Source organism: Pelophylax lessonae, assembly GCF_965119305.1.
Source record: "Pelophylax lessonae genome assembly, chromosome: 3".
Classification (NCBI taxonomy): Eukaryota; Metazoa; Chordata; class Amphibia; order Anura; family Ranidae; genus Pelophylax; species Pelophylax lessonae.
Genome location: NC_138770.1, coordinates 142,714,186 through 142,727,621, shown reverse-complemented (window position 1 = coordinate 142,727,621; position 13,436 = coordinate 142,714,186). Strand labels below are relative to the sequence as shown.

At 42.7% G+C, this 13,436-nt stretch overlaps 1 protein-coding gene across 4 annotated transcripts in view; it reads right to left on the bottom strand.

Moving 5' to 3' along the window:
* Window positions 1-13,436, bottom strand: part of ROCK2 (Rho associated coiled-coil containing protein kinase 2) — a 318,978-nt gene that overhangs the window by 101,506 nt on the left and 204,036 nt on the right. For all 4 annotated transcript variants that reach the window (XM_082251873.1, XM_082251874.1, XM_082251875.1 and 1 more), the window contains exon 7: window positions 11,397-11,535. In XM_082251873.1, the coding sequence (XP_082107999.1) occupies window positions 11,397-11,535 (139 nt within the window). The remainder of the gene's footprint in view (window positions 1-11,396; window positions 11,536-13,436) is intronic.

Sequence of the window (13,436 nt, the reverse complement as noted above, 5' to 3'; positions counted from 1 at the left end):
CAGCCCAGGTGCTCCTATAACTTCGGCTGGATCTCAATGCACAGTTCCCGTTTCTGACCTGAGGTTCTGCCAGCCAGCCTAGGACCGCATCGCCTGCTGCAAGTGCTCCTATCTACACCTGCCGTCACTCGTGTTCCTCCTGTCCCTCAGTACCCTCTGTTCCACCCTCAGCAGGACCTAGCCTGGAGATACAAGAGAGGCCAACCTTGTCATTTCAGTCTCTGATTAGGTACGTGACAAAAATGCATTGAAGTGCAGTTCTTCAAACTGTGATTGACCTCACCAATGCGTTCCTCCACAGCATGCTAAACCAGACAATTTGACTCTCTATACCTGAAGTCAAATAAGGCTCCATTCACACTTGTGCAACTTCAAAATTGTGCAATTTCCATTGCGACTTTGGCTTTGACCATGTGACTGTGTGCTCTACAAAGTTGCACACAAGTCACATTTATATAATTCAGGTGCGACTTTCATGCGACTTGAGGGTTTACATTGAAGTCTATAGCCCTCATGCCACATGAAAGTGGGACCAAAGTAGTGCAGGAACTACTTTAAAATCGCTGTGACTTAAAGTCAGACAGATATGAACAGTACTTATTGGAAAAGAAGGGGTGCGACTTGATATTCGACTTAGGGGTTCGAAGTCGCATGACAAGTCCCACAAGTGTGAATGGGGACTAAGGCCTAATGTGAACTGGCTCCAGTCACAGGAAATAAGGCACATCCCACTCAGGTCTAAACGTTACCCTCCGGTTCTCCAATGTAGTCAAAGAGAAAAACCAAGGGAGCTGTATAGCATAAAACCTATAAAAGCTGATGCATAAAGCAAAAGTAGTAGCCGGCAACTCCAACATCCATATGAATATCTCTATTTCTTGCACAGGAGTAGATAAAATGCTTACACGTTTCGGCGGGTAACCTCGTTCACAAACATGTAAGCATTTTATCTACTCCTGTACAAGAGATAAAGATATTCATACAGATGTTGGGAGTTGCTGGCTACTACTTTTGCTTTATGCTGAATTCTGGTGTATTGAGCACACCATAGCGAGCCAAAGCACCTGTTTTTGGATTCCATGTGCAATTCATGGATCTGTTCCCAGTTGTGAGCGCTGCACTTGTTCCTGATTTCCTTATAAAAGCTGATGCTTTCATAAATTATCAGCGTACTCCTACAGATGTAATTAGAGAGCACATGTAAAAAAAAAAAAAAAAAAGCCGTTCCCGAAAGTAAAGCGCGACGCTTCCGGACTCAGAGTGCGTGATGACATCACAAACGTTGGCTGTGCCCATTTCGCATTTCATCATAACGGATTATCCATGCCCTGGGAGATTTAATTTATGGTGAAGTGCGTTGAGTGGAGCGCACACTTATGACGTCATCATGCACTTGCAGTTCAGAAGCGGCCTGTTTAACCTTTGGGAGTGGCTATATTACTCAATGCGTTCTCTAAATACATCTACGTGAGTACACTGATGTTTTACTAAAGCATCCGTTTTTATAGTTTCATGCTATGCAGCTCCCTTGGTTTGAGAATTTAGAAGCACAGCATGTGTTTATAGAACACAGTTTACTAACTTTTATTAATTGGGGTGCTAGCTGCTATATTTTTGTGTACTTTTTAGTGTAATTACTTCTTCATTATTTTGTACTTTAATAGTAGTGCCGTTAGGTCTCATGCACACGGGCAGAAAAAATGCCACTGTTCGGGATGTCTGGTGTTATTTTATTAGTTCAAAATGTAACCCCTTCTCACCTACCCGGCATCCCTTTAACAGGATCTTTACGCCCGGGGGGGGGGGGGGGGCAGGAAGGACCAGCCTATTTGCAACTTTTGTATCCTAATTGGCTTCTGCCATCTAGAGAGAAAACAAAACAACAAAAAAAAAAAACTTTTGGTCTCTACAAATATTTGGCAGCCAGCAGTACTGGCCTCCTGATTATGTGACCAATGTGAAAGCCAATCACAATGGTCACATGACTGGCTGCCAAGTATTTGTAGAGACCAAAAGTTTTTTTTTCTTCTCTAGACAGAACCCAATTAGGATAAAAAAGTTGTTTTTGAAAGCTCGGTCACTGTGCAATGAACATGCTCCTCCTCTTCTGCCACCGCACATAACGCATTAGGTGGGCAGCAAGAGGTTAACAGACTAGATAGAATAGAATATAATAGAATAGAAGCAAACAAGTGAAGTTCATTGTTAAAGCATAACTAAGCTGTAAAATAAATATATTGCAAACAGGCAGGCTCTTTATTGCAAAAGGGGCATGTCTTCTCTGCAATAAAGCAAACTTACCTGCCTGCTAGCAATCTTTTTTGGAATGCAGATTGAGCTGTGAGTGTGATGCTGGAATGAACTTCCATGTACATGCGGGGGAGTTACATCTTTCCAGCCTGGCCAATTAAGATGGCCAAAGGTCCTGAACCCAGAAGAAGAGCAAGTGAAGATGCCGCTGCCAGCATGGAAGCGATAGGAGGCAAGTTTAGTTCTGCTTTAAGATTTACAAATACTTTAATACTTGTGAAATGTTTCACCTAAAGAAGAATTAAACCCTCCTCTCCTTTACAGAGAAGGTAACTGCCCGCCTCTGTTGGATCTGCAGTTGTGGTGCTGCACATGTGATCAGTTATGACACCAGCCATTTGATGTCTTCGTAGTTCGGTTGAGAGCACAGGCAACTGTGATAGAGCTCATGAACAGCATGCCTTGAATAAAACTATTTTGGGAAGAATGTAGCAAACACAAAGGGTCGCACTCTGGTGACATCACTGGTATGTCAGTTTATACAGCCATAGATATGTCCGTTGCCAGCTATGGCTAACTAAACTGACATGCCAGTGACATCACAGAAGTGTGACCCTTTGTGTTTGTTACATGTGTGGAGCAGGGAAGGGCTCTTGGGATCAGCACTCGGCGCCTGCAGAGGAGGGAATCAGTGGTCTTCCTGAGATTGTTTTGGAAAGCAGTTAAATCGATGTGTTTAGCTCGGCTTTAACCGGTTGCCGACTATATACGGCGGCGGTCAGGCCAGGCAAAGTGACGTATATATACGTCACTAGCCTGTCACTTGCTTGGGAGCCAATAGCGGGCGAGCGTGCGCCCGCGGAGGCGCGCTCCCGACCCGGCTCGTTTCCTGGCAAGTCCGTGCGTGTGACCGGCGGACCCGATGTCCGCCGGTCGCTCAGCGATCGTCGGTGCAGAGGGAGAAAGGCAGGCGGCTGATGTAAACGAGCCGCCTGTCATTCTCCCCTGTGTAAGAATGGAGATTACACGGTTCTACTATGTAGGACCGTTGATCAATGTTCCTACAGCAGTAGCCATGTCCAATCACAGTTAGAAGCACGCCCCTAGGGATACACTTAACCCCTCCTTCCCCAATAAAGTTACCCCCTTCCCTGCCAGTGTCGTTTTACAGTAACAGTGCATTTGTATAGCACTGATTACTGCAGTAATGTCACTGGTAACCCCAAAAGTGTCAAAAATGTCAGTCAAGGGTCCGATCTGTCCGCCGCAATGTCGCAGTACCGCAAAAAAAAAAAAAACGCAGATCACCGCCATTAAGCGTTAAAAAAAAAAAAAACAACAAAAATGACAAAAATCTTTCCCTTTGTTAGTAAAAGCGATAACTTTTGCGCAAACCAATCAAAATACGCTTTTTGCAATTTTTTTTTACCAAACATATGTAGACTAAAGAACCATTCACAAAGCACAGCTCGACTCTGGCAGGTGCAGTAGGAAACCGGCTGTGAAGCCACAAGACTTTCACTTCCTGCTTCCCTTACTTCAGATGCCGGCGCCTGCAACCAAAGCCGATTGAAGAATCCGTTCAGGTGGGGACATCGCTGGATCCCTGAATGAGTAAGGCCCCTTTCACACTAACGATCCCATCAGATCAGCCTGTCAGTTTTTCAGGTGGACCTGATCGGATGCCCCATGCATCCCTATGGGGCAGTGGATGTCAGTGGAGACACCTCCGCTGACACCCACTGCCATCCGATCCGATCCTGTCCGTCAAATCCGGACGGATGGAAACCCTATTTTCCATCCGTCCAACGGATGGGATCGGACAGGCTCTCTCCATAGAGGACAGCGGGGATCTGACAGCTCCGTCTCCACACACAGAGCAGAGACGGAGTTGTCATCCGCCTGCTCAGCGGGGATCGGCGGATCGATCCCCGCTGAGCAGAACGGAGTCTATCGACGAAGCGGACAACGTGAAAGGTTCCTAAGTGTCCTTATACAAAAAGTCAGCAGCTACAGTATTTGTAGCAGCTGATTTTTAATTGTATGGGGGAGCCTGGAGATCCTCTTTAAGCACTGCACTGGGGGAAGCAGCAGTGAGAGGTACCTGTATCCCAGGTTTGGTGAAGGGAGGTGGGGAGAGGCTAGTTTAAACTTCTTGCTGAGCCTGCTATCAAGCAACTCTATTAGTTCAGGCAGCACAATTTCACTTAAAGCGTAACTCCACTTTTGTTGAGGAAAAAAAAAACATTCCCCTCTGGGTGATCTATGTACATTACAAGGATTTCAACAAACTTTGTTTCAGAATTCTACCTTTTGTTATTCTGAAGAAATCCCTGTGTGTTTGTCTGTGTCCATATGGGAAAGAGAATCTAATGGGAGCGGTTTCATAATTATCAATCAGCTGCAGAGCACTACAGATGAAAGCTGCTGGGTCTGCATCCCTTTAGACGTGTTCCTACTGGTAGTATCTCACCAAAAATGACATTTTTGTTGCAGGGGATGCCTGAAATCTGACTTGTATCTTATAGCAGACTTCTGGGAAAATCAGTGAGCCAATCACACAAGCAGGAAATTATGTTTTTGGGGGCATTCTGTTTACAGAATAACTCCAGGTACCCATATTGCATTTAAAGAAAATTACAGCAGCTGCAGATTTAATAGGAAAGGTATTTTTTCATAACATTCAATCACAATAGGATTTGTTGTCGCAATTATATACGCTATATTATTTTTTTTTTCCCACGAAAGTCGAGTTACCCATTTAAGTCTTTTTTTTTTTATTGTGAGAATTGCAATTAACAAGAACAATGGCCGCAACATTTGGCCGATAAGTCAAATAAGAACACACAGTATGTTAGTATAAGTTGACAAAGACAGTGCTGGGTCTAGTGATGTACATTAAGACACATATGAATGGATAGCAGTTGGATTAGCAAGTAGCAACAAAAGGAAAAGGGGGGGAGGGTCTCAATTTTAGGTTAACAAGTGCAATTCAATTTAAGAAAGACGTGGAATGTCAACTGGAGCATCATTGGCTAGGATTCTAAGTAGATACCATTGAGTATGGTAAAAGTCACTTTAAGGCTGGGTTCACACTGTGTGCGGAGCTGCTCGCAGCAAGGGGTCCACCGCAACCCTGTTCACGGATTCAGGTCAGAATTTTTGGCTGAATTCGGACCTGAAATGGACCAGAAGATGCACAGGACCCTTCTGCAAACCGCTCCATAGCTATCCTGGAGCTGTGTGAGTCAGTCGCAGTCCCCCGACATGCGAATTGGATGTGGGGAAACTCACATCCAATCCACACCATTGTGAACCCAGCCTAAGACTTTTTACCTTTGGCTCGGTGCACACATGAACCGCACAAAAAAGGTGCACTCACCTTTTTTAAAATGCGGCCGCATTTGCGATGTGGGCTGAGATGCATGAGGGTGCCATTCAGAACGAATGGCAGCCCCACGTGTCTCGCAAGAGCAGCGCAATGTGGTTGCTGGTAACAATGCGATTTCCGCACCCGCAACCCATGGCCTGCACTAATGTGAACCAAGCCTGCCATGGCAGCCAACATAACAACTGGCTGGATGGCAAAGATAGATCTAGGTCTAATATCAAATTTTCTGCTCAGATATGAAAAGTTTTATATAAAATGTATGAACTTCTTTCATGTAAAGGCTTTCTGCTTTTGTTATCAGCAATTTTATACTGAATTTCCAGAAGCATTTGGGAGGATTATTCCATGAGATAAAGGATGGGAAGTCAGCTGTGTGCAGTAATAACATTTATCATAAATATCTTCAGTTCTTAAAAGCTCCGGAAATTCACACAGTCATCTGCAAAAGCAATTAAAAGCAATCTATAATGTTTTAAAAAGTTTCTCTATCCAAAACTTTTTTTTTTTTTAGAGGAAAACTGTGCTAAATAAAACAGGAGGCTGCCATTGCAAGGTTCAGCTCTAGAAAATGCTAGTTGCCTGGTTGTCATGCTAATCTAATGTCGCCAGTTTCCTGAGTCACTGACCTGGAAAGGATATGTAGATCAGATTTCCTGATTTCAGTCTGGCTTCACTGCATGTTTGCTGTAGGATCGTGGGTTAGAATGTGTTGAAGTCAGATTTTTTTTATTTTTTTACATGGGGTTAGCAGTGGCAATATTCAGATGTAAAAAAGGGAAAAAAAGGCATCACTCAACTTGCAATAAATTAGTTCAGTGTTGACTCAGCAATGGCAATCGTCACGTTTGGCTCAGCACAAGGTTGTTTTTTTTCCCCACTTATGTTGAGAAAAAAAAAAAAAAAAACAACCACTACTCCCCTCTGAATAATCAATGTACAATCTTGGGATTTTAACAAACTTTATTCCTGCTCTGAATAAAAAGCTGTTTGTTGGCTGCAGAGTGAATGGTCTGAATGGGAGTGAAATTTTCAATATAAATCAGCTAATGCACTTACAGTGTTCTAATGAGGAAAGTGACAGGATCTGCATCCCTTTAGAAGTGAATAAACCTTTAGGAGTATTTCACCAAAAATGAAATTTTCCTTGCACAGGAAGCCTAAAATCTGACTTGTATCTTAATGCATATTGGGAAAATCAGTGAGCCAATCCCACAAGCAGGAAATTGCATGGGGGGTGTTCCATACACCTATGGCTCTGTTAAGGCCTGGGTCAACAGACTTTGGGCTTGTGTCAAAGGCATCAATTTGACTTCAGTTTGAGAAACTCGTAAGATCATTCAGAATTTATGTCAGATGTGTTTGACTTGCATTGACCTACTTGCTTCAAGTTGCTTTTCATTCCTAAACATGAATAAAAGCAGTTTCAATGTGACCAAAAGACTTTTGACACAGGCCCTTAACCTCACTTCTTGTCCCAGGGACCAAAAGTAATGCAAAACACCCCAAGAGGACACAGACCAAAAACAAAAATTATGTCAGGAGTTTTAACCAGCCTGCATTAAACCCAAAACATAAAAAAAATAATTCAGCTTTAAATGTACCTTAAAGTGATATTAAAGGCTTAGCCCCCGTTCACACTAAGGCGACCTGTGAGGTGACCTGGTCGCCTCACAGGTCGCCATAGGTCGCCTCCCATAGGGAAGCTGCGGACCCGTTCTAATTTTCAATGTTATGAAGTCTGTGGCGGCCGCTCCAAGGTCGCGGCGCGCTGCGTCGCCCCTATGTGAACGGGGCCTTATTTGTGGTTGAAAAATAACAAACATGTTATACTTACCTGTGAAGTGGTTTTGCACAGAGCAGCCCAAATCTTGCTCTTTTCAGGTCCCTCGCCAGTGCTCCTGGCCCCTCCCTCCTGCCGAGGGTCCGCACAGCAAGCAGCTTGCTATAGGGGCACCCAAGCCGAGCTGCTGCTCTGTGTGTCCATTCAGACACGGAGCCGCGGCTAGGCCCCAACCCCCCCATCATCCTTATTGGCACACTGACTTTGATTGACATCCCCAGGAGCCAATGGTGCCGCTGCAGTCTCAGCCAATGAGGAGGAAAAGTCCTGGGCACCCGAGACACTCGTGCAACATCCTTGGATCGAGATGGGGCTCAGGTAAGTATTATGCGGGCCTCGGAGGGCTGCTGCACACAGAAGGTTTTTTATATTGATGCATAGAATGCATTAAGATAAAAAAATACCTTCTGCCTTAAAAACCACTTTAACCAGTGCAGTAAAGGATATACTTAAAAAAATATAAGGGAATCTAGTTACTGTACATTTAGCAAACTACAGTGCTTTGAAAAAGTATTCACACCCCTTTAAATTTTCCACATTTTGTCATGTTACAACCAAAAACTATTGGGATTGTATGTGATAGACCAACACAAAGTGGCACATGATTGTGAAGTGGAAGGAAATGATAAATGGTTTTCAAAACGTTTTACAAATATGTGAAATGTGTGGCATGCATTTGTATTCAGCCCCCTTTACTCTGATACCCCTAACTAAAATCTAGTGAAACCAATTGCTTTCATTAGTCACTTAATAAGTAGAGTCCACCTGTGTGTAATTTAATCTCAGTATAAATACAGCTGTTCTGTGAAGCCCTCAGAGGATTTTTAGAGAGCCTTAGCAAACAAACAGCATCATGAAGGCCAAGGAACACAACAGACAAATCAGGGATAAAGTTCTGGGGAAGTTTAAAGCAGGGTTAGGTTATAAAAAATATCCCAAGCTTGAACATCTCACAGAGCACTGTTCAATTCATCATCCGAAAGAGTATGACACAACTGCAAACCTACCAAGACATGGCCATCCACCTAAACTGACAAGCCGGGCAAGGAGAGCATTAATCAGAGAAGCAGCCAAGAGGCCCATGGTAACTCTGGAGGAGCTGCACAGATCCACAGCTCAGGTGGGAGAATCTTTCCACAGGACAACTATTAGTCGTTCACTCCACAAACCTGGCCTTTAAGGAAGAGTGGCAAGAAGAAAGCCATTGTTCAAAGAAAGCCATAAGAAGTCCCGTTTGCAGTTTGCAAGAAGCCATGTGGGGGACACAGAAAACATGTGGAAGAAGGTGCTCTGGTCAGATGAGACCAAAATCGAACTTTTTGGCCCAAAACCAAATCGCTATGTGTGGCGGAAAATTAACACTGCACATCACCCTGAACACACCATCCCCACCGTGAAACATGGTGGTGGCAGCATCATGTTGTGGAGATGTTTTTCTTCAGCAGGGACAGGGAAGCTGGTCAGAGTTGATGGTAAGATGGATTAAGCCAAATACAGAGCAATCCTAAAAGAAAATCTGTTAGGAGCCTGCAAAAGACTTGATACTGGAGTGGAGATTCACCTTCCAGCAGGACAATGACCCTAAACATACAGCCAGAGCTACAACTGAATGGTTTAGATCAAAGCATATTCATGTGTTAGAATGGCCCACTCAAGGTCCAGATCTAAATGCAATTGAGAATCTGTAGCAAGACATGAAAATTGCTTTTCACAGACGCCTGCCAATCTGACAGAGCCTGAGCTATTTTGCAAAGAAGAATAGGCTAAAATTTTACTCTCTAGATGTGCAAAGCTGGTAGAGACATACCCAAAAAGACTTGCAGCTGTAATTGCACCCAAAGGTGGTTCTACAAAAGTATTGGCTCAGGGGATGAATACAAATTCACGCAACACTTTCACATACTTATTGATTATACATTTTGAAAATCATTTGTCATTTTCCTTCCACTTCACAATTATGTGCCACATTGTGTCGATCTATCCCATAAATACATTTAACCACTTTACCACTAGAGGATTTTGCTGTCTTAAGTCTGGGCCACTTTTTGCGATTCGGCACTGTGCGACTTTAACTGACAATTGCGCGGTCGTGCGACTCCGTACCCAAACGAAATTTACGTCCTTTATTCCCCACAAACAGAGCTTTCTTTTGGTGGTATTTGATCACCTGTGCGATTTTTACTTTTTGCACTATAAACAAAAAAAAAGCGTTTATTTTGAAAAAATAACTATTTTTAAAAAAATATTATATGAAATTCCACCCAAAAAAAAATGTAAAAATCAATTTTTTTTTTAATTTTTGGCCAATTTGATTTATGCTACCTATGTTTGGTAAAAAAAAATCACAATAAGCGTATTTTGATTGGTTTGCGCAAAAGTTATTGCGTTTACTAACAAAGGGAAAGATTTCTGTCGTTTTTGGTGTTTTTTTTTTTAACGCGTAATGGCGGCGATCTGCGATTTTTTTTGCGGGACTGCGACATTGCGACGGACAGATCGGACCCTTGACTGACATTTTTGACACTTTTGGGGGTACCAGTGACATTACTGCAGTAATCAGTGCTATATATATGCACTGTTACTGTAAAAATGACACTGGCAGAGAAGGGGTTAATTTTATTGGAGAGGGAGGGGTTAATGTGTGCCTGGTGTTTACTAACGTGTGGGTGAAGGTGACTGTGTGACACAAGGACAGATCGAGGGTTCAACTATGCTCAACCCTGCAAACTGACCCTGCCTGTCACTTAGGAGATCCGCCCGCTTGTGTTTACGGGCGGATCTCCACACTCGATTCCCCGTCGATCGGGGAAGAGCAGCAGCGATCGCCGCTGCTCCTCCCCTGGCCCGACTCCCGCTGTGACTGAATACAGCGGGAGCGCGCCGCCGAGAAAGGGGAGTGTCTGGCGACGTAGGTCTACGTCGCCAGACGATAACTAACCACTTTGCCGCAGTAGGCTCAACGTGAGCAGACGGCAAGTGGTTAAGCTTTTAGTTGTAACATGACAAAATGTGGAAAATTTTAAGGGGTATGAATACTTTTTCAAGGCACTGTAGATTTGCTTGCAATCCTCTTACACATGCATGTTATAGAATGTTCAGTAGGTGGAGGAGGCTAAAAAAAGCCTCATTTGGAAGGCACCTGATGTGTGTGGTGTGATTAAACAGGGGTCTGTACTGAAGGCTTGATAAAGTAGAAAATTAAGTCTTACTAGATCACTTCAGGCTGGGCCATTTTGCAGGAATAGCTATGTAAAACATAAAAAATAAGTGCCTATACTGTTTAAACTCCAGTAATACACTTTTTCACCCTGCACATGCTCAGTTGCTCTACATTTTTGTCATTGTGCTTAAAATCAGAGCCACTAGAGTCCAATCTGCTGACAGCCTAAAGATTTACTGCTGCTCAGGGACTCTGGGCTGCAGCAAAATGGCAGCCTCGGGCAAGAAGAAACAGGAGCATAGCTGGAGGCAATTTACAGCAGACTCATTTTGGTAGCATATTTATTAATGTGGAATGTATGTTCCTTGCTAAAGAACATTATTATTTATCAAGTTCTTATGGGTAAAGTTCAGCTTTAATGGAATTAGCATCCTATCATCAACATAGATCATAAATCTGCCAACTGCCATAGGCAAATGACAGAATTAGGCCTTTAACAGCTACAACAGTTGCCATACTGGGATTTACAAATGAAGATGGGTATACATATATATTTAGAAATTATGACTCTGCTAGTAAATGTACAGTTGCTGTTCTAACATGGAAAAAACATTCAGTGGTGTCGAAATGGTTAATAAGAAGAGGATGATCAGCAAACTGTTCATTTGCTGCTTGATATATATGCCCCAAAGTGTAATCTTAATTTATATTTTTCTTCTGCAGTCAGAAATGTGAGATTGTACAAATGACAATACCTGTCTGTCAGGAAGGCACAGATGAGGTTTTTGGCATGCTTGGAAATTTCCACATCATCTGGGAAATTTAATGAGTTCTTGTGATCCATGATCTTACTGTAAGTTCCAACCAAAGAGTCTGCATAGAATGGCGTATCCCCTGAAGATGGAAGCAGAGAATTCAATGAGATCTGTTGAACAAAAAAGCTCAATAGGAACAGATCTAAACAGACGGCAATAAGTAAATCAAAGGATCACTATAGTAATGGGTATTGTCATCAGATAACACTACAAAGTTAACACTCGTCATGTAAATATGAAATACTGCACAGAGGCAGGGAAATATAAAATAGCACATAAAAAGTTCATTTATTTTCATTTGCAGCATGTAGACTTGGAAAAGCAAGGAGGAAGGAGCACCTGGTCCCCAAAGGAATACGAGATGGTAGGTCAAAAAGTGTTCATTAAAATTAATGACAGATATATTGAAGCCAAGAGATTTTGGGGAATAGGACTCCCCGTTTCTTACCTGCCCCCTACTGTCACCTATCCACGACTAGAGACTGATTTAATTAGTCCAGACCGGTCTCCAGCACAAACAAGTATTTGCAGCAGGTGGCAAGGATAACCCTGGAGTTTACATTTGAAATAAATGGCTTACTGCTTTGGTTAGCATACAGCTACATGACAACTCTCCTCTTCTAGTAGAGACAGATCCATGCAGATCTTCAGCCATTGCAGAGCTAGTGCTGGGCATGGATATTGGACATCCCTGTGTTAAGTGCATACTTTGATGTAGGGCACGCTTGGTATTAAATGTTTATTTGATAAAAATGACAAATGAAATATCAGCTTATAAACTTCTCCATAATGCTTAGTGCAAATGCTTTGGAGAACAGGTGCTAAAGGTGACCAAACACAAAAGAAATGCATAGACTGCTATCAAAGACATGAAAATGCTAGTCATCTGGCTAATACTCCGGCTTTAAAAGCTTTTCAGACAATAACGCCATATAGGTTTACAGCAAATGAAGCCTGAACCCCTGATCTGAAAAACTGTTTTAGGGTTAGTTGTTCAATGGATTTTAGGCATAACTTAAGTCAAAAATTTACATAATAATAAACTGCCCATTTACAGATAAATTAAAAAAACACATTAGGGTTGATTTACTAAAATTAGAGAGCACAAAACCCAGTGTAGCTCTGCATAGAAACCAATTAGCTTCCAGGATTTTTTATTTTTTTTGTCAAAGCCTAAAGTTTGTTACCCCAACGCTTCATATTGCTGATATGTATGTGCCTGCTGTACCATGTACTTGTATGAAGACGTCTCCGGTTTTCTTTGTATTGCTTCCTTTATGTGAAATCCCTGGTTTTCCTGCCAGTCCCTCTGCTTTCCTAATAAAAACTGACCACCCTAAGCAGGAGAGCACATCCTGGTCAGTTCTTCATAGGGTTGCCACCTCATCCCTTTAACCACTTTACCACCGGAGGATTTTGCTGTCTTACGTCCAGGCCACTTTTTGCGATTCGGCGCTGTGCGACTTTAACTGACAATTGCGCGGTCGTGCGACGCCGTACCCAAACGAAATTTACGTCCTTTTTTTCCCACAAACAGAGCTTTCTTTTGGTGGTATTTGATCACCTGTGCGCTTTTTACTTTTTGCGCTATAAACAAAAAAAGAGCGTTTATTTTGAAAAAATAACAATATTTTTAACATTTTTTTATATGAAATTCACCCCAAAAAAATGTAAAATCAAATTTTTTTTAAATTTTTGGCCAATTTGTTTTCTGCTACCTATGTTTGGTAAAAAAAAATCACGATAAGCGTATTTTGATTGGTTTGCGCAAAAGTTATTGCGTTTACTATCTACGGGAAAGATTTCTGTCATTTTTGGTGTTTTTTTTTTTTAACGCGTAATGGCGGCGATTGCCGCTGCTCCTCCCCTGGCCGACTCCCGCTGTGACTGAAAACAGCGGGAGCGCGCCTCCTACAGGGGGGGGGGTAGTCCAGCGACGTAGGTCTACGACGCTGGACGGGAACGAGCCACTGTGCCGCA